Genomic DNA, 23,390 nt, shown 5'->3' with positions numbered 1-23,390 from the left:
TTTCGCTTGTGTTTACCACTAAACGACTATTTTATCCAGCTCAGGGTCCCCCCCCCCCCCAATAAACTGGTTTCATTTTTGCAATAAATTGGCGAACGTGGTCGTCATCGCATATTTTACTTTACTTTTAGAAAAAACACGTTTTTTCAAGTGGCTGACGAAAAGTTTTTAGACGCAGATTAGCAATGCCTTTTAAAAAATTAGTCATTCACCTTCAGAACTTAACACACAATGACGAGGAGTAATCGCATCCCTTGAAAACAGTTTTCGGCCCAAATAAGGTAGTCAACGTTCAACTTTTGATTACAAAGGTGAGAAGGCTATCTGCTTCTGATAATAATTTCCTGCCCAAATGCATTAACAAAGTAGCATTTGCATCACCCGGCTACAACAATGAAACACTTTCAACGTCCTTTGGAATGTTAGGACACGGTACATGTTGTTCTATGACACCTTTTAAAAAGTCATGATAATGCATGAGCGTGCCATATCTCGGAATCCGTAGCAAATCGATCGGACATCGTCAGCGCAGTGTTTGTTGCACCAGGAGGAGACGGTAATTCTGCCTGATATGACGTAGACTTTCTCACTTAATAATGATAGCATCTAATCGCGATTCTTAAATGACAGTTTGTTTTCCTTTACTTGCTGTGTGCGTTCTGTTGATGTATATGGTATAGCATCACACTTCTCCTGTAATTACAAACCAAAACAAGCGTTCTGCTTTATCGCCTTGATCTTGTACGCACAAACGACCTTAAACGTCATAACATTCTGTTAAGTTTAGATGCAGCTGCATGCCCACGTCATACAATTTATAAGCAGTAAAAATCAGTTCCGGAAAAGAACCTAAGATAAACTTTAACTTTTGATAAGCTGACGATTATGCATTAGCAGTTTGAGGTTTCCGTTGTGGAATTCCTAGAAAGCATTTTCTCACGGAAAAGAGTTTCTACAAAAATTACTGGTATGCGGAATTTACGGTAGTCTGGATCGATCTTTGCGATAATGACATGAGAAGTACGTAGTATAACAGCTCAGTATTCTTGTTACGCAATAAATAAAAGGTTGTCTGAAAAATACGAGCAGCAAAAATACGGTTGCTCCTATAGGTCTTATAGTTATAAATAGTTTTATCACATTTTACTCGATGAGAAAATTTCTATGATACGCTACGTGCAGTTAGTGACACCGTCTTTAAAATAACGTTATTGAAAGAGTAGAGTTATGAACCATTTGAATTTTAAATCAATGTTTTATTCTTAAATTTTAAACTATCTGTAATATAGTTTGATTAACCTACACATTTTATGTGAAAAAAATATTTTGCGTAATATACATTTAAAAAATTTTAAAGTCGATAAAAAATGTTTGCGACAGCAGAATTTCATCGCGTTATTTGTTTGGACGCAAAAAGTTAGTGTGCTGAATCATCCCAAATATATAAGGTTCTTGGTGACAAAAATTTATTTTGCCTATCAGCTTGTGTTTATTCGTATACGACTGAAAGGTCGTCGTGCTATAATAGAAGATCGTATTGGCGTTCTTCAGACAATGTTTCCGGTTCTGGCAAACTCCTCGAAATTTTTTACTCCCTTCGCTTCAGAGTCAACCTGACGTCGACAAAATGGTGGAACTTGTACAATGGCACCTCCTTGCGACTAGCTTGGAATTGTAAGAGTTACCAACTTTAGGTAGGCTAATGGCTTAATTATATAACCTAGGTCAAATATGTTATATTGCTTGTTTTGTAATGCTTTTATTGATGTAAGCCAACAAAATAGAACATGACAAATTTACTGTAGACCGTTGATCTGCGTTTAAACTCTTTTTGTTACCTTACCTTAAACAAAGAGTATAGGTATAGACTTACTAATTTTCTTAAACACAAAAAATCTTGGCGCCTTAAGAATTCTGTTTGTGTGCGTTTTATACAAGTTGATACATAATTCTATTGTAATGTAATATATGGGCTAGTTTAGTTCATAAAGATTGTATCTGTTACCTTTTCACTCAATCAATAAATTGTAAAAAGTGAAATATACCAGGGTTGGTTTGCACGATTTACAGCCAACCCAGTGGTCGTTGTGGTCAAGTGCTGATCCAGGGTTTCTATAGACATTTATTAATCAATAAAATACTTGAATCATAAAAACAACACCAAACCATGTTTATTGTAATATTAAGTAAGCGCTGTAGGCAAATATGTATGACCTTATTCTGACATGGGTTTTATTTCAAGATGACAGCGGGGGATATAGGCTATACTGTAGCCGCTACAACATCAGCAAATCAAGTTCAATCTACATATATTGAAAGTTAAAAAACTTACTTTTTCACTGGCCTTGTGTCCACAACACAAATTTAATAATGGTGAAATGGAGCTTAAGCCACATACTCTTTCAGAAATACTGATTTTTACAAGTTGCAAAAGCGCGTTTGCTTTGATAGACCGTTTTCTCGTTAGTGCAAGTTTCTCTTCCCTCTCTGAGGCACGGTCGATGACCCCAGAAGTGACAAGTGGTGAATTGGTTGAAAACATACGTGGATGGATGCTGAAGGCATGAATATGTTAATATCTTCAAAACCAAATAGCCACACTTCATAAAACAGATTTAGGTGGATAACTGGAAACCTCTGTTACCAAATTCCACGTTAATACAAACGAAATGACGGTAATGAGTTGACACACGCCCGGTCTAAATACAGCGGTGTTGGTATATCCACATATGAATAATATTATCGCTTTTGCAGCTGGTGGAGACAAATCGTCAAACATAATGCACTATTTCATCCGAAACGCTTTCGGAAAACCTAGTGATGTCAAAGTTGGTAGAGCGTTGCAAATTTGCACTGATTAGGGGCGTAGCTAGGCGGGGTCAAAAGCTGTAACTGAGGACTAAATTGGCCACGTGAAACAAGCTTCAGTGGTAATTTCCTATAGCAACTGTTGTTGAATTTGATATGCAAGCTGGTGTAATAGCCGTGGCCACGCCCCTGGTTATGCTGCAGATAATAGTTTGTAATTGGGCCAACCAAGCAAATGCAAAGTACTTTAATTCTGAGCAATATAGTTTAAACTGTAGGCGAAATATATTTCAGGTTTAAGGTCGTGCAAGCCGACCCGGATTCTGTCGTACTTTTGATATTGGCTTATAAGCTTTTTCGGACCCAGTGGTCGTTTTTCTTTTACCTGCCACTGTTGGAGTAGCCTACTGGTCCGATGTTAGTGTGAGCGTTTTTTGGATTATCTGTATCCTTGATTCTGTGCAGGCTTTGCACTTCAATCAGTAGATATAATTAAAATTAAGATAATAGCTCATTCACTTTTCCCTGTTTAAAAAATACTTCAACTGCTTGTTTTTTTGCGATAACGAAGATAAGTTGAAATGTGTTCCAGAATCGTTAAGTATGTCATTGTTACACACCTAGCTTACAACACATTTGTAATTTGACTATTGACCATTTGGTAATTGGCAACACTTCTGCAGCTCATAATCACGCCGATTTTTAATAAACGTCGAAGGTAAATTTGTTTGCTTAAGCGTCAATTTCTAATAATTAAAGAATTAAGACTTCAGTGCACCCTGTCAAGCCAAAATTGTTGTTTCTCCACACTAGATTGCTCTTCTAAAATTATTACGTTGCCATACTTTCCAATCTGGCTTATGCTTAACTATTTTTATGACAGTTTGTCAAAGCCCGAATCGAGCATGACACTTAAAGAAGACTAAAGAACTAAGGCTAAAGGTGGCATTCTTCGTATTTGCGTAAACTTTACCACAGTATCATATACCGCCAACTTACGTACCGTATGTATAGGATAGGCCATATATTGCCAAGTAACTCTTTTGCTTAGTTAATTGTGATTAACAAAGTTTGCCCAACTAACTTACATGTTAGCGACTATTATAGTAGTACAATAGTATAGTATAGTAAGAAATATTATAGTAGTGCAAACGGTTTTAAGGGGAAAATGGTATCAAAAATAGAACAAAATTACAGAAGAATTTGAAAAAGGACTTGGAAAAAATGGTCACGATAACAATCCGAAAACATATTTTGGTATAACGATGGGACTAAACACATTACAAATAAAAATACAGTATTGGCTTGCAAACCTGAAGAAGAAATAGGAGCAAAAAATGAAAATAAAAGATTTAAGTCCCAACAAAGGGGCCTTTCAAAAAACTTGCCATTTGAAGAGTTGGAGTTTGGATTTGAAAAAAACGACTGGTCTTAAAAACAAATAATTGAATTTGGTGAAACACATTTTTATTTATAATTTGGTATAACTTTATAAACTGGCATGTATCTTTATACATAAATCACATTAATACACTGTGTAATAATATTGTAACAATATTTAGTCAGTGTTTTATTCCCCGCCAACACCTGTTTGACACATAACATTTTTATCGTTCTTACGTCACTATCTTAGGCATTTTACATGTTTGTGTTTTATCTTTAATTACTTTGTCGTGTATGTTTTATGTAAGTTTGTCTGCACCTCGCTTTGATATAAGACTGGTGTCCTTTGTGCACAAAGGGTTCAGTTTTTAATTAGGTGGTGCTCGCGTACCAGCTGCGGTGATAACTGATAAGAATGAAAGCAGGATGGATCTTGCTTGAAATTTGAATTGGTGCTGGGGTGCACCGTTACTGCGGCACAGAACCTGGCTAAAATTAGGGAAATGTTGAATTCCCGTTAAAACGTATTTTCAGAAATAAGCCGAATGAATGGAGAAGGTGACGTAGATTTCGAGATTTCTTCCAATTTTTTTTCCACTGGTATAATTAAGTATTGAAAGTTTTCCGTTAATTAGATCAACCAATTTGATTGAACGTTCCATATGAGGCGTGCTCCCTTTTTCCAAAACTTCTCTTCTGAAATTTCTTTAACTTTCAGGAGTAAACTGCGCTGGAACATAAACCCAGCGGAGGGAGATCACGGAGCGCCGTACTTTCCATGTTTTGCCAGAGTTAAAAATCTGGATGTGGGCATTATAGGTAATTGGCAAAAAAGTTGTTTGGCAGTAGTTTGCAGGCGTTAGAAATGGTTGTTCATGGCGGCTCGGGTTCCAAATAGCGACTGTCAGAACAGCGACTGTCAATAGAGCGACCACACGACAGCGATTCATTTAAAACAGCGACTGTCAATAGAGCGACCACACGACAGCGATTCATTTAAAACAGCGACTGTCAATAGAGCGACTACACGACTACTTAAAATTAATGAAATTTTTCAAACGACCTTAAAATTAATGTGACACGTCATAGTGTTGCCTTCCATTTATAAATGCCTCATTCGACTCAGTGAATTCAACTCAGTGAACACGAGTTAAGTCTAGGCTTACCATACGTCCCGTTTTAGCCGGGACAGTCCCGCTTTTAAAGGCTTTGTCCCGGCGTCCCGATCAGTCAACTAAAAGTCCCGCTTTGGCATTTACTGAGCCAGCATTGCCCCACACTACACGAATATTAGCATGATGTGATTGGTTTGTTTAGCCAATTTGCTGAAAAGCAATACCCGATGCGTGTTCTTGTTTCGTTGTGTTAAATGTGAAAGTAATTGTTACATCATTGTAGCGGGTAATTGGTCCAGTGGTGAGTTGATTGTTAGCGCATTCGCTTGTTCACTGTTCAGTAATAGTAGGCTAGGAGGAGGAGGAGATGATCTTTTTGCAGTTAGGTTATTGAAAGAACTTATTTCGTACGGTTCCGGTATTTGTTTGCATTTTCTTCCGCTTTTCAATCAAAAAAATATGGTAAGCCTAGTTAAGTCGCTATCATAACAGTCGCTGTTTTAATGCGGTCGGCATTTATACAATCGCTGTTTGGAATGTCGCTCACTTGATTACGTCGCTATTATGAAGTCGCCATTATGACAGTCGCTGTTTTGACAGTCGCTATCCGGCCTGGATGCCTTCATGGCAACGCTGTGTTTTCAGTTAAAAACTAAAAAATGTCTTAATGAACGTTGATTTTGAAATTAAGTAAGAGCTGGATTGATAGCTATCACAATTTTCTGGAGTTGGAGTTGGAGCAGAAGTCTAAAACCCGAAACCATTCCGCCATCACGCCGTAGGCGTAAAGGATGCAAAATTTTCATTAGATGTACATTGAGAAAAGTGTTTCGGGAATTCCTTGAAAGCCACTGACGCCATGACCTTAAAACGAAAGGCGCTTTTCCTACTGAGCAATCCTCGTGATCATAGCAATAGTTAGAATAAACTATGTTACTTATAGTAACATAAACAAGTTTGCCATTGTGACATTGTTTTTGCCGAAGTCTATGTTCAGCGGCGGGGGGTGTGTGGCTGTTGCCCTGGGCGCCAAATGTTATGGTCGCAAAAATATTGAATAATTTGTAAAAGGATATTTACTTTGGAACAGATTCTGCAGCAAAACAAAAAATGTCCGGAATCATTCATTAAAAGTAAATGATTTCACGTCTTGTTTCCATTCGCTTTTGCAACTACTCATCGGCATAGGCCTAACCAATTACTGATAAAGGCCTTGGCCGGACCGAACGGTTTGAGTTTGGTTGAAAAAAGTCACAGATTTTGCTGTTTTGGCATACAAGATTAATTTGCTAGCAATAAACCAGTCGTTTACTCTAAACATATCCAAGTTTGCATTTTTAGTAATTTTATCAACGCATTTACCCTGTAAAAGGATCATCTGAGTACAAACGGCTTCAGTATCCATAAGGCACCTAATAAAAGTGTTGGCGTAGCTGCATGGATTACAAAAAGCAACGGTCGATCCTGAAATGGAGCCTTGATGTAGCCTACACTGCCGCAAGTGGCATACGTTAGGTGACAACGTGTTGTTGAATTGGACAATTTGTTTTAGATTACGTCAGTAGCTTTTAAATCCAAGTGTAACCAAACTTTCTTTGACCAGGAATCTTCCCGCTTAACGGCTAGTCAATTAGCTCTGTCTTCTTTATTCACATTTAATGGCATATCTCTTAGGTAAAAACATACGTCCTTCTGTTATCTCACCCAAACGTTACTGAACCAACACTCTATACCCGAGCGAAACACCACACCAAAACAAATTCCACGCAATCATAGAATCAGCGTGGGACGCTAAACACAGTACTGATTGGGCCCTCGGGGTAACGTCACAAGAGATAGAATAAAAACATGTGGACTCATGAACAAGTAAAACACAGCAGCACGTGAACATGTACAAAGAGACAATACAACGCGGATAAATCGATGTATAAAACGTGACGGTGACAATGCGAACAACGTGATGATGCGAATAAAAACGAATAAAACGTGACGGATATAAAAACGGTGTATACAAATACTTCTCGTGACACAAGTGCTGATCCTTTTACACCATAATGCTCAAAAATCGAGATGATATGGTCAATCGTGTCAAAAGCCTTTGATAAATCCTGAAGTATTTCAAGAACGGCGTCAATTTTATCAAATGCGTCAGCAAATTTTGTATAGTATAGTCAGCAGGGGTGTTCAAATGATTTCTGCCATGATCCACCACAACCAAACCTGACAACATGATGATCCACTAAATACGAATAGTAAATATATTGGACATGCTTTAATTTTTATGGTGCTTTATTCATGAAAATGTACCCTACAACATAATAATATCTTTGTAAAAGTCAAAAGTGAAGTGTGCTACAGATGCAAGATTGTTTCAGTGAGAAAAATGATGAGTTGGTTTAGATCCCACAATAGAATCGAATCCGGGCTTTCTGTCACTTACTGATATCCTCATAAGCTCATGAAGATGAGCATTTGTGAGTCTCGTTCTAAGCTTGTTTTTTACAAAATTCATTGATGAAAACAACGACTCACAAAGGTACGTAGAAGCGAAGCAAGTAAGGATCCTTCTAGCCAGCCTGGTTATAACTGGGTACCTTTCCAAGGTGCGAGAAAGGAAACAGAATGGCAGCCTCAAACGTTTTTTTCTGTTCAATATTAAATGCTTTTTTGCCTTTGTGTTTCTAATTGAACAAATGTCTGCGTATCGACCAACAAACAATGTCTGCGTATTGACAGCCACGTGTTAACCCTATCCTAACCGGGCTCGCGACTTTACTATTTTAACTAGGTTGTGGCCGACCCTGCACACACATTTTCAATCGTTAATTACTTGAAAACAATACGTCGTAAACTGATCGGATTTTTACATGTTAGTAGCAAAAACATCTGGATTCCTGTATATATCATAATTGTAAAACTAAAGAAAGAACATTTAGTGTAAATTAAGTATTTCTACAAGTGATACATTTCTAGAAGTTTTTCTTGTTTCGCCGCGGCCCCCCCGCTGTGCAGAAAACCAGCTGACCGCGCGAAGAGAAGACAAGAGAATAGTTAGTCGAGTTAGTTGTGCGTAAATGAGTAAACGAAAACGATACGCTTCAATGCTGAGAGGGAGCAAAATTATGCTATTATAAATTCAAAAAGTTAATTTCAACACTGACAATTAGTATCCACATGAAAATACTGTAAAAAGTTTTTTTTTCAATGCTACATTTGAAGATCCACACAAAAAGTTGAAAAGATCCGGATCCGGATCGCGATCCGCCATTTGAACAACCCCGATAGTGGCTTCCAAGGAGGTTTTTGTAGCCTATTTTTATATAACGACTGGTGGATTTTATTCCCAACACTGTGTATACCTATATAAACAAGGCTAGAAAAATTATAGGCTACTAAAAATTTTATTTTCCAAAAGAAATCATATGTAGACATCATATGTATTTTTGAAATCATCCAATTTCAAAAAGCCTAAAGTTGTTAAACAATATTTCAAGTCCTGAAAAAAATATCGCTAATTTATAATTAAAGAAATTCTCAAACAAAACAATTTAGCCTTCTCTCGTCAAAACTACTGGACTATAACGACTGAAAATGCCCCAATCAGTTTGAATTTACTCTGGCATCCAAAATCAACTGCAATCAAAATGGGCCTTATTTGCTGCAAGTTCCTTCTAACCGGTTTTTCTACAAAATTCGCGAGTTCATATAAATGCTGGTAAATTACCGCAGTTTCGCATACTTAAAGTAGCCCAGGTACGATTGCCGAGAGCGCTTTTATCCAACCACTGTCATGCTGTTGCATTGCAGAAGATATGATCAACACTTAAAGGTCGCATCGGTTTTTGGGTAACTTTATAGCGTTATAAAACTGCCTGTTATTGTAGAGGACTGACATTTCATAATCTTTGACACATTTTGGTAAATTAAAATGATTGAGTAAAAACTGAGGGTAATATTTTTACAAGTAGCTCTAATTACAGCTTGCCTACCTCGTGTGCATGTTTCATATATCAATGTTTTCTATCGTCTATCGTCTTTTATGTAACATATTTTTGAGATGTTATCTAAGCGCATGGTGGTGGCTACAAAGGTTGACTTTTTAAAAATCACAAGAAATTAATAATCGTTGTAAACATTAATAAAGGTGGCAAGTAGGCTATAGGGTGACGGTTAAAACCCTTTGAAGCCGGTTAGTGTTTTTCTGAAGGAACTTGGTGTGGTAGGCACCAAAAAAGTAACAGGTAGGCAGAGATGGGCAGTCGGTACTTTTTAAGTACCGACAGTAACGGTTCCGGTACCTGGTTAAAAATGTACCGACGGTTCCTGTATTCGGTACTACTTCATAAAAGTAGTCCTGTACTTTGCCAGTACTTGGTACTGGTACTTTTTCATCAGCGATTCCTGTTTCAAGTGCAATTTCTGCCGATATTACGACCCCGGTAAAGGTTACTTCAGGTCAAAAAAGATGCGAATTGTAAGCAACTGTAGCTTATAGTAGGCCTATGTATCGTTATCAAAAATGAACGTTTAACTCAAGATCGTTAATATCTGCATGATATACATGTTCGACTTGTTATCACTACATAAACTTATGTTATCATATATATCATAGCCAGATTAGCAAAAGGAACATCGTTTATTCATCTTTAAGTATAAAAATCGTTACCAATCGGCATAATTGGCATTTCATTGCAAGGTTAAATTCAGTGTATACCTAGCCATGATTGATGATCATGTTCACGACTCATAACTCAAAATAAAGATTAAAAAGAAAAAGGAACTTTTTGTAGTCTAATAAGACATTCCGCGTTTGTCAAGTCTCAAGCTCCGTCAAGTTTGTCGGCTTCGTAACAATCTTAAGGGCATCGCTTGTATATTTAAGGGATACATGGTTTGGTGAAATCACCAAAAGTTTTAGACATTTCACTGAATTTAAACCATTTGATGGATGGTTTTTGAAAACAGAATTTATAAATTTATAAATTAATTATCAAACGCTGCCAGTTTCTTCTCAATTGAAATTAATCTGTTATAATAAAGTAACCAGCAGCTCAAGCGTGTACATACTTTTGAAATAATAACGTACAAAAAATCTTGCTTGAGCGCACCTACCAATTAACAAAGTATGAGTTGATGTAAATATCCTTACCTTAAACTAAATCCTGGTCTTTTTTAGTTTCTTGAAATGTATGTTGGAGCGGCATGTATTGATCATCACACTCTGCCATTTAATGTCAGTTGTGTCTCTATGTATTGTGTTACGCGGATAAGTTGGAAATAATTGAAATAACATCGTGTTTGAAGCCTTGCTTTCTATAAGGAGATCTTTCTTGGTCAGTTAGATGCCTGTGGGTTTGCTGTGGTCGCTGTCAGGTAGAAGTTATGTAAAGGATTTGTTGAAATTTTCTATATTTTAAAATGACGCAGTTAATGGCGTGACGTTACTCTTAGAAAGAAGGTGTTGGATATGACATTTTGCCGTGAGTATAATTTTAGATGTTTACCCGAATTGAATGTCTATAGCTGCCTTCGGGCTTAAGCGCCATGTTCGCAAGTTAATGCTTTGTGTAGTTTATGCTGATAACCGTGTATAGGTGATACCAGTATAAGGGAGAGGCTGCGTAACCCAGAAGATTAATTCCTAGAAATTAATCTCTTTTCGTTTCCCCAAAGTTTTTGTAATATACTCACAGAAAGGAAATAATGACTCAAACTAGGCTGCTTATATTTCTGTTTGCGTTGTTAAGCGTGTCATTTTGGCTTACTGGAATTACTGCAGGTATTGAAAGCATTTCTGTCGGTTATTCACTTGAGTCTGCATTACAATAGGTCTAAATACTGTCAAGAAAAACCAACCGCTTTTCAAACTACATCATGTATAGTTTTATGCAGGTATTCAATGCTGGAAATGTTCACAAGCGAAGTCGAAGGGGCAATGTTTACGAAGGGGTCGTTTAGTAAAATGCCCTGATCCACAAGTAAGTGTTTCGTGTTTCTGGTACAAGCTGTTGGCAGTTTTGATTGTAACACGGCGGTTAGAATGTGTCAGACTATAAGAAATGATCTGACACTGACTCGCAATATTGTACAGTATTTGTATATAGAACATGTACAAAAACGCTATAATTTGATCCTGTAATTTTATCAGTCCATGTATAAGCTACCAACTATGCCAGTGTTGTTGTTCAATAGTTTCTTTACTATCATATTTTTTTTAAACAGTTCATGTGTCAAACCCAAATACGTCATGGGGGTTGGGGAGGAAAGCCATTAATAGAGAAGTCGTGCAAGAAGAAAGATGCATGCGTAAACGACTATCTTCAGGTTTGTTAAAGATTGTATTGCTATGTATATGTATAGCTTTCTATTAATTTTTGGTTCTTGGCGACTAAATCAGTTTGCACTGACAATTAAGTTTTCATGTTGCGAAAAGCGTTATCACACAAAACGATAGTTCGCTAAAATATGGGGACCTCAGTCATTTTAGACCGGTCCTTATGTCTCTGTGGTTGTTTGATTTGTACCTGTATGACACAGAATTACCGATTTTCTGGAGGCGCGAATGGCTTTAAGCAGCAGTGCTATGATGCGCCACCCTCATCTCTCTGTACCTGTTGCTGCGACAAGAACAAATGCAATACGAAAACATGGAATTGCAAACCTGAAGGTTTGATAATGTCGCTATAAGGAGTCAAATAAAAGAGCATACGACGCTATAAAACGCTATATGTATTGTACCATGCCGGGATCGCTGGAAGATAAACACGTATTGTTAAATACATAACATTATTTGCATCTAATCGTGTGCTAAAAATTATATTTATACAATAGTATCGTATTTCTGACAAATTTTCATTGCAATATGTTTTATGCTGCTGATATGCTATGTCGGTATTTTACGTTTTTCACTGCTGTAAGTGCAATCACTGTTCCAAATGCGTTTCTTTGTTGGGAAACTCAGCAATATGTTTGCTAATATTTCTTATGTTGTTTGCCTCAACATTGTTTTCTTTTTCGCAGATCACATATGCACCGCTCTTAAATCACCTGACCATGGTCGCATGATTTGTCATGGCAATTTGATGCCCACTACCACCTGTTATTTTTCCTGCAACAAAGGCTATGAACTTGTCGGTGGCTCAAGTTTAACTGAATGCGGTAATGCTTTTCATCAGGATATAAATGAAGTATTATAGGCAATTTTGAACTTTGTTTGTTCAAAAACAATTGAATTTCAATTCTTTAGACATTAACGGAAACTGGACCTCTCCGCAACCTGCCTGCAGAAAAATCCATTGTCCTCGTGTGCTTAGCACTCCCGGACACGGATACATGAAATGCACAAGGGGAATGCAACCAAACACCAGATGCAGGTGAAATGTTTTTACTTTTAAAAGTATCAGCAGCAATGTTGCTACAGAAGTCTCCAAACTAAACGTTTTAAAAAGGCCCATAATGTTAAGAAAACTTTGGAAAACTTACGGAATACTTGGAATACTATAAAATTAAACAGTTTTAACGTTTATGACATAACTTGATGTTTTGTAGGTTTTGGTGTGAAGAGGGCTACTGGCTGCGTGGATCGCATAATATTCAGTGCATACAAAACAACTATAAAATTGAAAATAGCCTTGTTTGGTTGGGCTTGCAACCCCATTGCAGACGTACTGCTCACTAAATTTACCAAATTTAACTATGCTATGAACACTAACTGATATGTGTAACAACCGAGTTACTGTTTATGATGTTGTAAATAAACTTCTTCAGAAATCCAGTTCTATATATTTCTGAGAAATAGCCCCATTTTTTACCCAGGTATACGATGTCCCAAGACTTTCGCACCTTTTTATCATGGTACCTACATCTGCACTGAAGACAACATGCTTGGCTCCCAGTGTAGTTTCCAGTGCGACAGTGACTTAAACTTCAAACTAAACCCGCCAGTTGATTTCATAAAATGTAAGCCAGACCGACAATGGACCTTTTCACCGTGCTGCCGATGTAAGGAACATTATAAGTTTTGCAGTGTGTTATATAATCTCACTCTTCTTGACTGTACTATATTTGTGTTAGTTATTTTAAAACTTGGGACGTTATGTAGTAACTATATAATGATTTTCTCAAATGTTAAGCTTGTGTTCGGGAACACTGAACACTGTATTAATCACTGAAATATACAATTGCAGTGCCTTGCCCTCCAAACGCTATTCTTGACATCGTAATACTGCTTGACTCATCTGCATCCGTGGGTCCAGATAACTTTGAAATTATCAAAAGCTTTGTCTTGAAATTTGTCGTGTGAGTTCAAGTGACTTCTTTTATTGTGCTAACTATAAGAATTCCATGCTCTCTGGTTGGTATAAACTTACCATTAATTTGATTTTAATACATGGTTTGATAGAAGTTGTTTTATTTCAGGCAATTTATTGTAAGAGATGACGCTGCCCGATTTTCCTTGGTACTGTTTAATCGTGAAATCGACACTGAATCACAGGTAATAGTCTTGTGAGGTAGCTGGTACTTATAACCTTAAGAATTAAATTGAATGAAAATGTAAATTTCAGTTTAAAACTCTGTAAGGTAATAATATTTATTGAAGTACTCTGTACTTTTCAGAGAATAACATTTGCTGCAAACTATTGGTTCCCGTTTTCCTTGAACATATAGCCTACGTTGTATTTTGCATTTTAGATTTTACTTCATGATTACCCAAACCATTTGAAAAGCATTTTGGATGGAATCACCGAAATGTCATACAAGTCTTCAGGAGCAGACAGTACGTTAAATCCAGTTAACGTTCGCATGCACTTACACATGTAGTTAAAATTTTAAATGAATAACTGTTTGGCATTAGCAGTTTGGAATACAACTTTGCTGTAAAGAACTTCGGGTTGTAATGAGTTAGTTAAAATAGTTGCTTTACGTCAGGAACAAACACCGGTAAAGCTTTAAATTATGCGGCCAATTTCTTGCTTCATCCGGATAATGGAAATAGGAATGAAGCAAAGGATGTCTTGATCTTGATCACTGATAGTGAGCCCAGTGATGACGTCAAAAAACCTGCTCAAGTGTTACACAGCAAAGGAGTAAATGTGAGGAAATAAAAACGTAGCCTGTTAAATTTTGTCTTCAGTTGACAATGACCATATTAAATTTGCTTTACATTACTTTGATATATGAATTAGATTAGATTATTAGAACATTGGTTTTCGTTTTTCACGTTGTTTATGCATAATTGTATATATAGTTAGTAGTTTTTTCTAAAGTTAATATTAGTTAATGTTAAAGTTAGTGTTCTGCATTAACCATTAATGTGTTGTATTTCTAGGTCTTCTTAATACCGGTGCAACCTCCGGTGGGCAAGCTTGATATTTTGACCTTACGGCCAGTAGTGGCGGAAGAGAGCCATATTCTGGGTGATACTCTGACTTTAGGATTTGACGCTTTGGATAAAACTTTTTCAAGAAAAATGATAGAACTTCTGTGCACCTTGCCAACGTGTACCAATCCTTATCACAATCACGAAACAAACATCCGAGTAAATTGAAATTTATGTAACAAATTTCGACATTCAAAAAGTTGTCGAAAATGTGATCATTTTGGCCAAGCTTCAGCGTAAACCTATGACATTAGACTACCTCGTTCATCGATTTCAAAAGCATTTCCAGCAAACCTGAACTCTTTAAGCAAATTTAGTCAGCAAGTGTCAGTTCACTTAAATTCAATTTTGTTAAAGATTTGTGTTTCGTCAGCATGGCAAGAGGTTTCCAATACGAACAGTATAGCGAATTTTAATCTGCTCGGTAATCTTACCTTTTATGTCATTGGCCGGTACTCTTTATTATTTTCTTGCTATTAGATCTAAAAGTTTTAAAAACCTCTTATTTTGGTTTTATTTTGTGAGCTTTAATTTGAAGTGCGCATCAAACTTTTTTACTTCTGCTTTCTTGGTAACTTGGTGTACGGTAATAATTGTATGTATAACGAGACATTATATTGCACGTTTGTAAAGAATTAAAATACGTTCATTTAAGTATATTATGCATTCCAAAGTCATACTGGGCTTGATTAGAAAGAAGCACAGTACAGCCAGCTGCAGATTTTGTCGTTATATTTGTTGCACAATCGCTTCTCTGTAAGGGCGTAATAAATCACAGCGTACTTCCCTACTACTTCCCATAATGAGCACGTAAACTGTCCTTTTTAACGTTTTATGCATTTGTCTTTTCAATCTCTTCCCGCTAACAAAATCAGGTAACTCAGGATGCTTTGCAAGGTCGTAGGCGGGTAGGTCGTTTTCCCACTGCAATTTATCGCTTGTCTATATAAGTTCTTCTCCCCCAGTCTTATCTGCTACAGCTCTCCGCTCCTCGGTTTCCCTTTCATCGGCCTTCCGCTTTGTTTCAGTTTCTCTCTCAAGGGCTTTTGTATAGTTGTGCGTTCCTTCGTTTCTCCCGCGCGTCAATTATTTTTTGCTAGCCTTTCAATAAAAACTTTGTCTTTTCTTGTTTAACTGCAACTGCTTGGCGCATCTTTTCTGCAGATGTTGCTTGAGTTCCTCAACCTTAGACGCCATATTGGCTAACTGTCCTCAGTAAAAAAAACTTTCAGACGACCTCAGAATGACGCATACTGTCTTATCACTGAGCGCAAGTCAACAACTCGACATTAAGCAGAGGTTTCCATTCAAATCAACAAAACTTTAGAATGACTGTACAGTTATACTGAAAATGAACGTGAAGATAACAGCGCAGTAGTATGATCTGTTTTGAGCTCGGAATAACAGCGGAAAAGCCACTTTTATAGGCAACAGCTATATTAGTATATGTTTCGCTTTTATATGTCATTTCAATGTTAAAATAAAGTTGCGTTTGAGTTTGCTTTGTATTTATGTTGAAGTAAGTCTGTATCTTAATTCATTATTGTTTTAAATTTGCAACAATATGGTTTGTGATTTGTTAGTTGCTCTTAATGTTGATATAAAGTTTGGTTTACTTTGAATTTCATAACAAAATAAACTTGCCAGCAATGGTCATTTAAAAATATAGGTTGAAACGAAAGGTCCACCTTTACCTTTGCTCAGTATTTTTGCTAGTTTAGAGAAAGCATTTAACTCGTTTTATTGGCACAGAATTTTCAACATAATACACGAATGGCATACTGCTAATAGTTAATCGATAAAGACAGTTTGTCATTTGCGATATGATTGCAACCGCAATACTGGCTAACGTAGCAGTTAATTTTTTCCAAACAACAGTAAATATCAGATAAAGAAAGCAACGGAAAGCTTGATCTTACTCGTCATAAAACCTGTGTTATATAGGCTAAAACGTCTTCGTTTTACAAAACATGAAACGTGAGGATTGGTTTTGTTAGATAGCTAAAAAAGTGAACCTCATCCCCAAAATCTTCTCATCTGCTGGAGTCAACTGGAAGTTGGAACTCCGAGTTAATCACAACACTTCTGGCCTGTACTGCATTGCTTGAGCTCGGGTCATAAGATTTTGATGAAATAGTCAACCGCTTAGAGGTCCGTTTCTTTCTAACGACACATGCGGCAGTAGAGATAATAAAAGCAATCGTAGTAATGATGATAACCGCGGCGATGGTAAAAACTGCAGCCTCTGCGTAGCAAAGAATTACGATTTAACATTATAAGGCATATGCATCATGTTTTTTGAAAGACTTAAACTACACCTTAAAATAATAATAAAAAAAAACGTTTAAAATAAATTAGATTCAAAATGACTTAATTCTTGCACGCACGATTCCGCAGGGTTGTCAACTTAATTAAAGCGGTATAGTATATAGTAAATACTAATATGGTAACACAAATGAACAAAAATTTTTGAAAACAATTTGATAGGCTACATACCCTTCGCTCGGCAGTTAAGCAACTATATAGTGTCTGTTTAACTGTTGTAGGTAATGAAATTTGTAAACGGATAAAACAGATCTCACTGGGCATTCCAAATATAAATTCAGTCCTTGTTTCTACAGGAACTGATGCAGTCGTAGCATCAGTCACAGCAACTTTCATCATCTGATCCTGGTCGTTCAACACAGCGGGCACATTTTCGTCCGGCCAAATTGGTCCAACTGATACCACAACGTCATTGCTCAAGTCACGACGTTTTCGATAAGGACCACTTTGGTTGCAAGTCTATAGACGAAAATATACCGGACGTCGTTGACACAATGGCCTAATAAATTGTTTTAGCGTATCAGCAGAAACTTTAATCGAACTAGCAGTTACCCTGAGGCAATTTGGACCGTCGAAGCAAACTTTCACATTGCAATGGAGGTAAACGTTGGGAAAATCCACAAATTTAAACACGTTTGATTCCCAGGTTGAATATTCGTACTCTCCGTTTGATATCACTGCAACCTGCACGGTTCTGCTGACTGGACAACTGAGAAATAAAATTTGCTTGAAATGAAATTTTTTTTAAATCATCAAAATCTGTTTCTTACTTTTTACCAAAAACGCAAGACATGCAAAAGTTACTGGTTTCTTATCAAGCCATATCTTGCTGCTTTCCCTAGTGGGTCGTTGTCAGGTGTGGCCCAGCATCTGACGACTTGCATCTTGGTGAAAGGAGGTCCTTGCAGGAGGGCAACTCGCACTCGAAGCCTGGAGGAAGTTTAGAAAGTTAATTGCAGTTTTACTGTTTGTTGCCGACATGGATAAAAGTGAGTTTGCATTGTATTGCATTGCATTTGTTTTGTTATGAAAACCTCCTTTTTCACATCTTGCAGGATCAAAACAGTTGGGTTTACATCTGAAATCCGTTTTCATACGTAAAAGCTTTGCACTTACTTGTCGCTCATTTTCATTTGAGGTGAGTTTTGGTAACGTGACGTGTAGTTGTCGTCCTTATACAGAAACATGGCAGCTCGAAATTGACCTTCTCCTGTCTTCTTTCCAAGAAACAGAGTGATCGGACTGCAAAAAACAAACATTCATGCTATTGAAAATTTATACCTAAACCACATTTCGGGATATAAACCTCGGGACTCCTTTCAAAATTGAACGGTTTACTTTTGTGGGAAAATAGGCAGAAAGCTATATTACAGTTAAAGAGTACATACCTTAACTACGGCCGGGGTTTTTTAAGATTTGGCTTTGGCGACTGCTCAGACATTTTCAAAAGATCATAACTTTTAAAGGCTAGTTACTAATTTTCTGCTGTATACTGTAGTTGTATAAGAAAGCCTAAACTTTAAGAGACCATAGGAGAAATGAGTTCAATTTGGTCACTCAAAACACCGAAAAGATATACTGGCTGTTACTAGTAAACTACATCAGCCACCATATAGGGAGTTTACCTTATCTCAGGAATGAAATCTATTCCAACGAAGATTCTGGTTGGATAAATGCATCTCCAAGGAAACACCCGACGATACCGCGACGCCCCGATAACCCCGAAATCGTTTGATTCATCGCTCTCTTTTAGGGTAACGTTGTTAGTGAAGACGACATGAGTGTCATTCTACAAACACATCAGCTCATGTTAGGCCATCTTATGCTACGTCAGTGGTTTCCAGCTCGTTACCAGTCGCTCCCAACAAGAGGCCCGTCAAATTTTTTAGGGGTCGGCTGGACGGTCACCATGGATAACTTGCTTATAGAGTGTATGGAATTGATATAGAATAATGAAGGCAAACATTGCATGTATTACACAAGCGCTTATTCTTATATACTACCGATTAGTAATACTCGGTTATTTGCGTTCGATCAAAGTCGATAATTATGACAAAATAATAGCTATTCAGAATTAGTTGAAAGACATTCTACATCTGATTTATAATGGTTACTTTGGTCTCATTCTCCACAATGGACACGGGGCAGGGCACAAATGATATTACATATTTTTTATGCTACCAAGAATAAATTATATAGGCCTATTACATGTACATTATATGTTAGCGAAGAAGTTAAAAATAATGATGTGAGAGTGTCAATACAACCAAGATAAATGATTCGTTGCTGTATGAGTGTGTTGGCTACCGGTACTAAACTTTTAATTATTTATTTAGTTATTTTGGTATTAACTTACTGCAGTATTCACTTGATCACATGAACTGCAGCTTTATAACTACGGACACATTCATTTGTCAGGTCGTTGGCAAGTGGCAAGTGGCAAGTGTTTGCTTCTGCTTAACTGTTTGCAGCAATCATTTCTTTTTGCATGGTTCGTGTGGTAACTAGCTATTGCTTTGATAAGATTATTCAGGCGATTTTGATCTTGTTCCAGTGATGATGTTATTTTGTTATTGATATAAAAATGCGTCCCCGTATGTGTGCCGGTTACTCACGACAACAAATTGAGTCCCGCAAGATGATAATTGTTGACCTTCAGTGCACAACATCACGTGAGTATCATTTTCCTGTGCTTCCAGCTTGCATGGCGAGCCCAAGGAAAGTTCATCCGCTCTTTTTACTCCCCATCTTACCGTCAGCCATTCCTTGCTCAGTGTTATGCACATTTTGTTTGGCGTGCATCGGATATTTACTAAACAAGTAGAAATTTATGGGTCAATCGAGAACGAAAGCGAAACCAATTTGTTTAAGTAAGGTTTATTTCCCAGCCCTGTATATTTTAAACTTAAAATTTTAGTATATAATTTAAAAAATTACTATCTGCTTGTTTTATTCAATGCAATTTATTACAAATACTGTATAGTAAAAAAAACATGTATATAATTAAAACTGCCAAAACAAACCAGTTCCTGGAAACATCAGTTCCTCTTCAAGTTGTCGTATGGTAAGTTCTTCCGTAAATTGATTTCCAACTATCACTACTTGGGAACATGTAATGTGATATTGAAAAAGGAAACAGAATAATATTGCATAAAACAAAGGTTTACCCATTTTTACAGAAAATGTTGCGATCCTATTGGATAAACATTTGAAAAAGAAGCATGTAGATTTATTGAGCATCTTTGCATTTGTCATGTAGATTTATTGAGCATTTATAGATCAGTTGCACATGTTTAAGCCTATTTTGCCTAGAGCTCTAGACTGAAATTCAAATGGAGCAACTTTATTTTCGAAACGAAACTTTCTAAATGCAGTTGAAGTTAACGATATTTTCAACAGTATTACAGATTAGACTTACATTGCGATTCGACGGTTACGATTCTTAAATGACCATAGAAACCAGCTAATGAATAACTTAGTTTTGTTCGCATGGCAGCCCTCCTTTGACGGTTTAAATTTGCATCAAAGGTGTATGATTTAGCTTGATGTAAGATGATTTTTCAATCAATATTAATATCGCGCTAAAGTTTTTGCCAATTAAACCAATAAACCAATTGTTTTATAATAATGCTATTAAAAACCGACCGCCAATGAATGATTTGTGGGACGCATTGTCGTACTAACCTGGGGGCAATTCACAAAGATTCTTATTGCAGGAGAGCTTGCTTGTGACAAATTCTTTGGTGCAAAGCTTTGTGGTAAATAAATACATGTTTATTTACAAGCAGCCACAAAACAATGCTTTCTAAGAACTCCATATAGTTTTATTGGTTATAGATAGGTGCAGGTGTGAAACAGATCTTAGGTTGAATTACAACACAGACGTCATAAAACGCCGTAATAATAATAACTTCTATTGGCAACACAAATGTGGTGACCTTTCCTTGAAAGGGCAGAACTGCGAGAATTTTTTCAATAAGAAAGTAAGTTCCATGTTGTAGCACTAGCATATAGCGAGAATTTGAGAACATCTCAGCTTACAGTTTTTATTGTAAGATTATGATGCATTATTTATATATCGAGAGACAAAGCATGAATTTTATCTTTCCTTTCCCAGACAAACGTTCCGTCAACATATACGTTTTTGGCGTCAATTATATAACTTTTGACAAAGCAATTTGGAATAGCTATATATACGATAACTGTTAAAAAACTGCACACGTAATAGATTAAGCCTGCGGATATTCGAAGGAACTAAATTCAAGGATTTAAATTACATGTGATATTTCCAGCTCTATGCCAGTTTAAGAGAATTTACAATCTAAGTTATATTTGATTTATAGTCCCTAAATTGGCGGTATAAATCTTTAAACTGGGCCCGAAAGAAAATCATTGGTTTTTATTGTGACGTAGATGGAATCGGTTTTTCATGCAAACTGTATATGTTGAGGTCAATAAAGCAATAAAGTACCTAAACTGCACTGAAAACTACAAATAAACATGCTTTTTCAAGCATAATGTCGGTTACCTGTTGTCTGGTTATTTATATACTGCATAGTTACTTATTCAAAATGTGAAGTTGGTCTGGTTGCATCAGTTACTTCTTTGCATATGAAATCGATTACGTACTACGTAGCTACTTATTTCCTTACTAACTCGTAGATGAAGTTGTTTGCCGACAATGTAACTATTGGGAACTGGTAACCACTTTTACACCGATTTTTTTTTCAAAAATTCCTTATCGCTCGTGAAACAAATAAATACCTGCCACCGCCTTGCTACACTAAATCTTTCCGATACGATTTTGATACCATTATGTACTGCATGTATCACACCTTTGTGCAGTATTTAACTCTAGGCTATAACAAGAATTACGGACTTCATAAAAGTTTCAAACATTTGGTCTATATATTGTTATCACCCAACTTTTTTCTTCGGCACATGAAACTCTTCGTAGGTTCACTTTTGATGACCATAAAAATATTTTACACAAACGTTGGAAGTGTTGTTATCAGCATGTCTGAAAACTTGCTAAAAATATCTTTAAATCTTTGTTTCATAGCGTTCAGATGCCTCAATTTTTGCAGTCAAGTTTTCTGTTTATAAATAATTCTGCAGTATAAACAACGTATCAAGCTTAACAACTAACAACTTCAGGTTCTTTGCTGCTTTGTGTTTACAGGCACAGCAATAGATAGTTCTAACATCTGACCGACGACTCAAGTCATATAAACATAAAGAACACTTTTTATTTGAACGCTGTTAAGCTGACGGCATCTTGTATGAATTGGATGATGGTTACACTCAATGATCTACTAATAGGTTGTATTAAAATTTGTCAGCGAATTCAGTATACGCTGCCAACTAATCTAATCAACATTTCCTAATCTATTAATTATTTTAAGGCTAATACTGTACTACGTCGCTGTTTTCAAAACTTGTAACTGTAATGGAATTGTAGAGTCGTCAGTTGATTTACTGGGAGTCGAAAACGTGTTTTGCGCTGGAGGGGTTTTTCACCATAAATGTTCTTATTTAGACTCTAAAGGTTCATTTTAATTGGTCAATACTCAAAGCGTTGATAACCATATTTTAAAATCTACACTTTAGAGCTTTTATAATATTTGTATACAGCAACAGTCTATTATATCACGGGCCATTACGTGCTTGCTTACTTTGTTGCCTGCATAGCACTCAAACAAATTCTGTAGTCTAACAGGTAATGAAACAAACTTACTCATTGGCAGTTTAATATCTAAAGGGATATATTTGAACTTCAATCTCCCGAATCCGATGCTTCACGCAACGCAAATAGGATTTGTAAAGCAATTCACGGACTTTCAGCTCGACTAAGTTTAACCTGGCAAGGATTCGTCACGGCTTATTTCGGCTGTCAAGATCAAACGTCAATGGCTGCGCTATTCACTTCATCGGACTAACTCTGGCTCCTCCGATATTAAGCACCGTTTTCAATCTTCCGGTACTTTAGATAACAGTCTTTGTCGATGCTTCCAGCGATTCGCTAAATGTGATTGTTGTTTTCCTCGCATGCAATTACGACCGATATTAATGATCACGTCGTGGTCTTCGCGTTGATTGGTGTTATGACGTGTCAATGGGGATTTCTAAACGAACTGCAGTAAAATGACGAGACCGGTATTTTGAGTTCGAAAATTAATGCTCTCGCAACGTCGCTTGTGACCAAAACAATCACACGCATATTGTTCTGTAATCTCTCCTGGGAAAATATTCATGACCTAATCCAAAAAGCGCTTCCTAGGATGCTTGTATAAGATGCGAGATATGTAAACAACTTTGAGATAAAAACTTCACGCTCGGTGAGAGATTCACTGATTTTCTTAGCTTCACAAGGCCGGTGT

General features: G+C 36.7%; 2 protein-coding genes across 3 annotated transcripts; one reads left to right on the top strand and one right to left on the bottom strand.

The window, feature by feature from the left end:
- Nucleotides 1–10,527: 10,527 nt before the first annotated feature.
- On the top strand, nt 10,528–15,344 carry LOC143463907 (E-selectin-like). Of its 2 annotated transcripts, none has more exons than XM_076962124.1 (13): nt 10,528–11,085; nt 11,199–11,284; nt 11,529–11,630; nt 11,844–11,973; nt 12,327–12,464; nt 12,553–12,679; nt 12,855–12,970; nt 13,122–13,307; nt 13,493–13,604; nt 13,725–13,800; nt 13,998–14,082; nt 14,235–14,398; nt 14,635–15,344. In XM_076962124.1, the coding sequence occupies exons 1-13, from the start codon at nt 11,010–11,012 to the stop codon at nt 14,851–14,853; spliced, it is 1,617 nt and encodes a 538-aa protein (XP_076818239.1). In that variant the 5' UTR covers nt 10,528–11,009; the 3' UTR covers nt 14,854–15,344. The 2 variants fall into 2 exon arrangements, with proteins under 2 accessions (XP_076818239.1, XP_076818240.1); XM_076962125.1 differs by having other exon boundaries at nt 10,531–11,085; nt 11,189–11,284.
- A 1,065-nt stretch (nt 15,345–16,409) lies between these two features.
- On the bottom strand, nt 16,410–20,338 carry LOC143463933 (ZP domain-containing protein-like). The gene is made up of 8 exons (XM_076962127.1): nt 20,034–20,338; nt 19,626–19,822; nt 18,636–18,799; nt 18,127–18,252; nt 17,815–17,940; nt 17,563–17,719; nt 17,268–17,469; nt 16,410–16,930 (listed from the first exon to the last, which is right to left on the bottom strand). Exons 1-8 carry the CDS (start codon nt 20,263–20,265, stop codon nt 16,719–16,721), a joined length of 1,416 nt encoding a protein of 471 aa, XP_076818242.1. The 5' UTR covers nt 20,266–20,338; the 3' UTR covers nt 16,410–16,718.
- Nucleotides 20,339–23,390: the final 3,052 nt, after the last annotated feature.

This window comes from Clavelina lepadiformis, chromosome 1 (assembly GCF_947623445.1).
Source record: "Clavelina lepadiformis chromosome 1, kaClaLepa1.1, whole genome shotgun sequence".
NCBI lineage: Eukaryota > Metazoa > Chordata > Ascidiacea > Aplousobranchia > Clavelinidae > Clavelina > Clavelina lepadiformis.
Note: the sequence above shows the minus strand (reverse complement) of the source record. Positions and strands in the feature narration are given on the sequence as shown.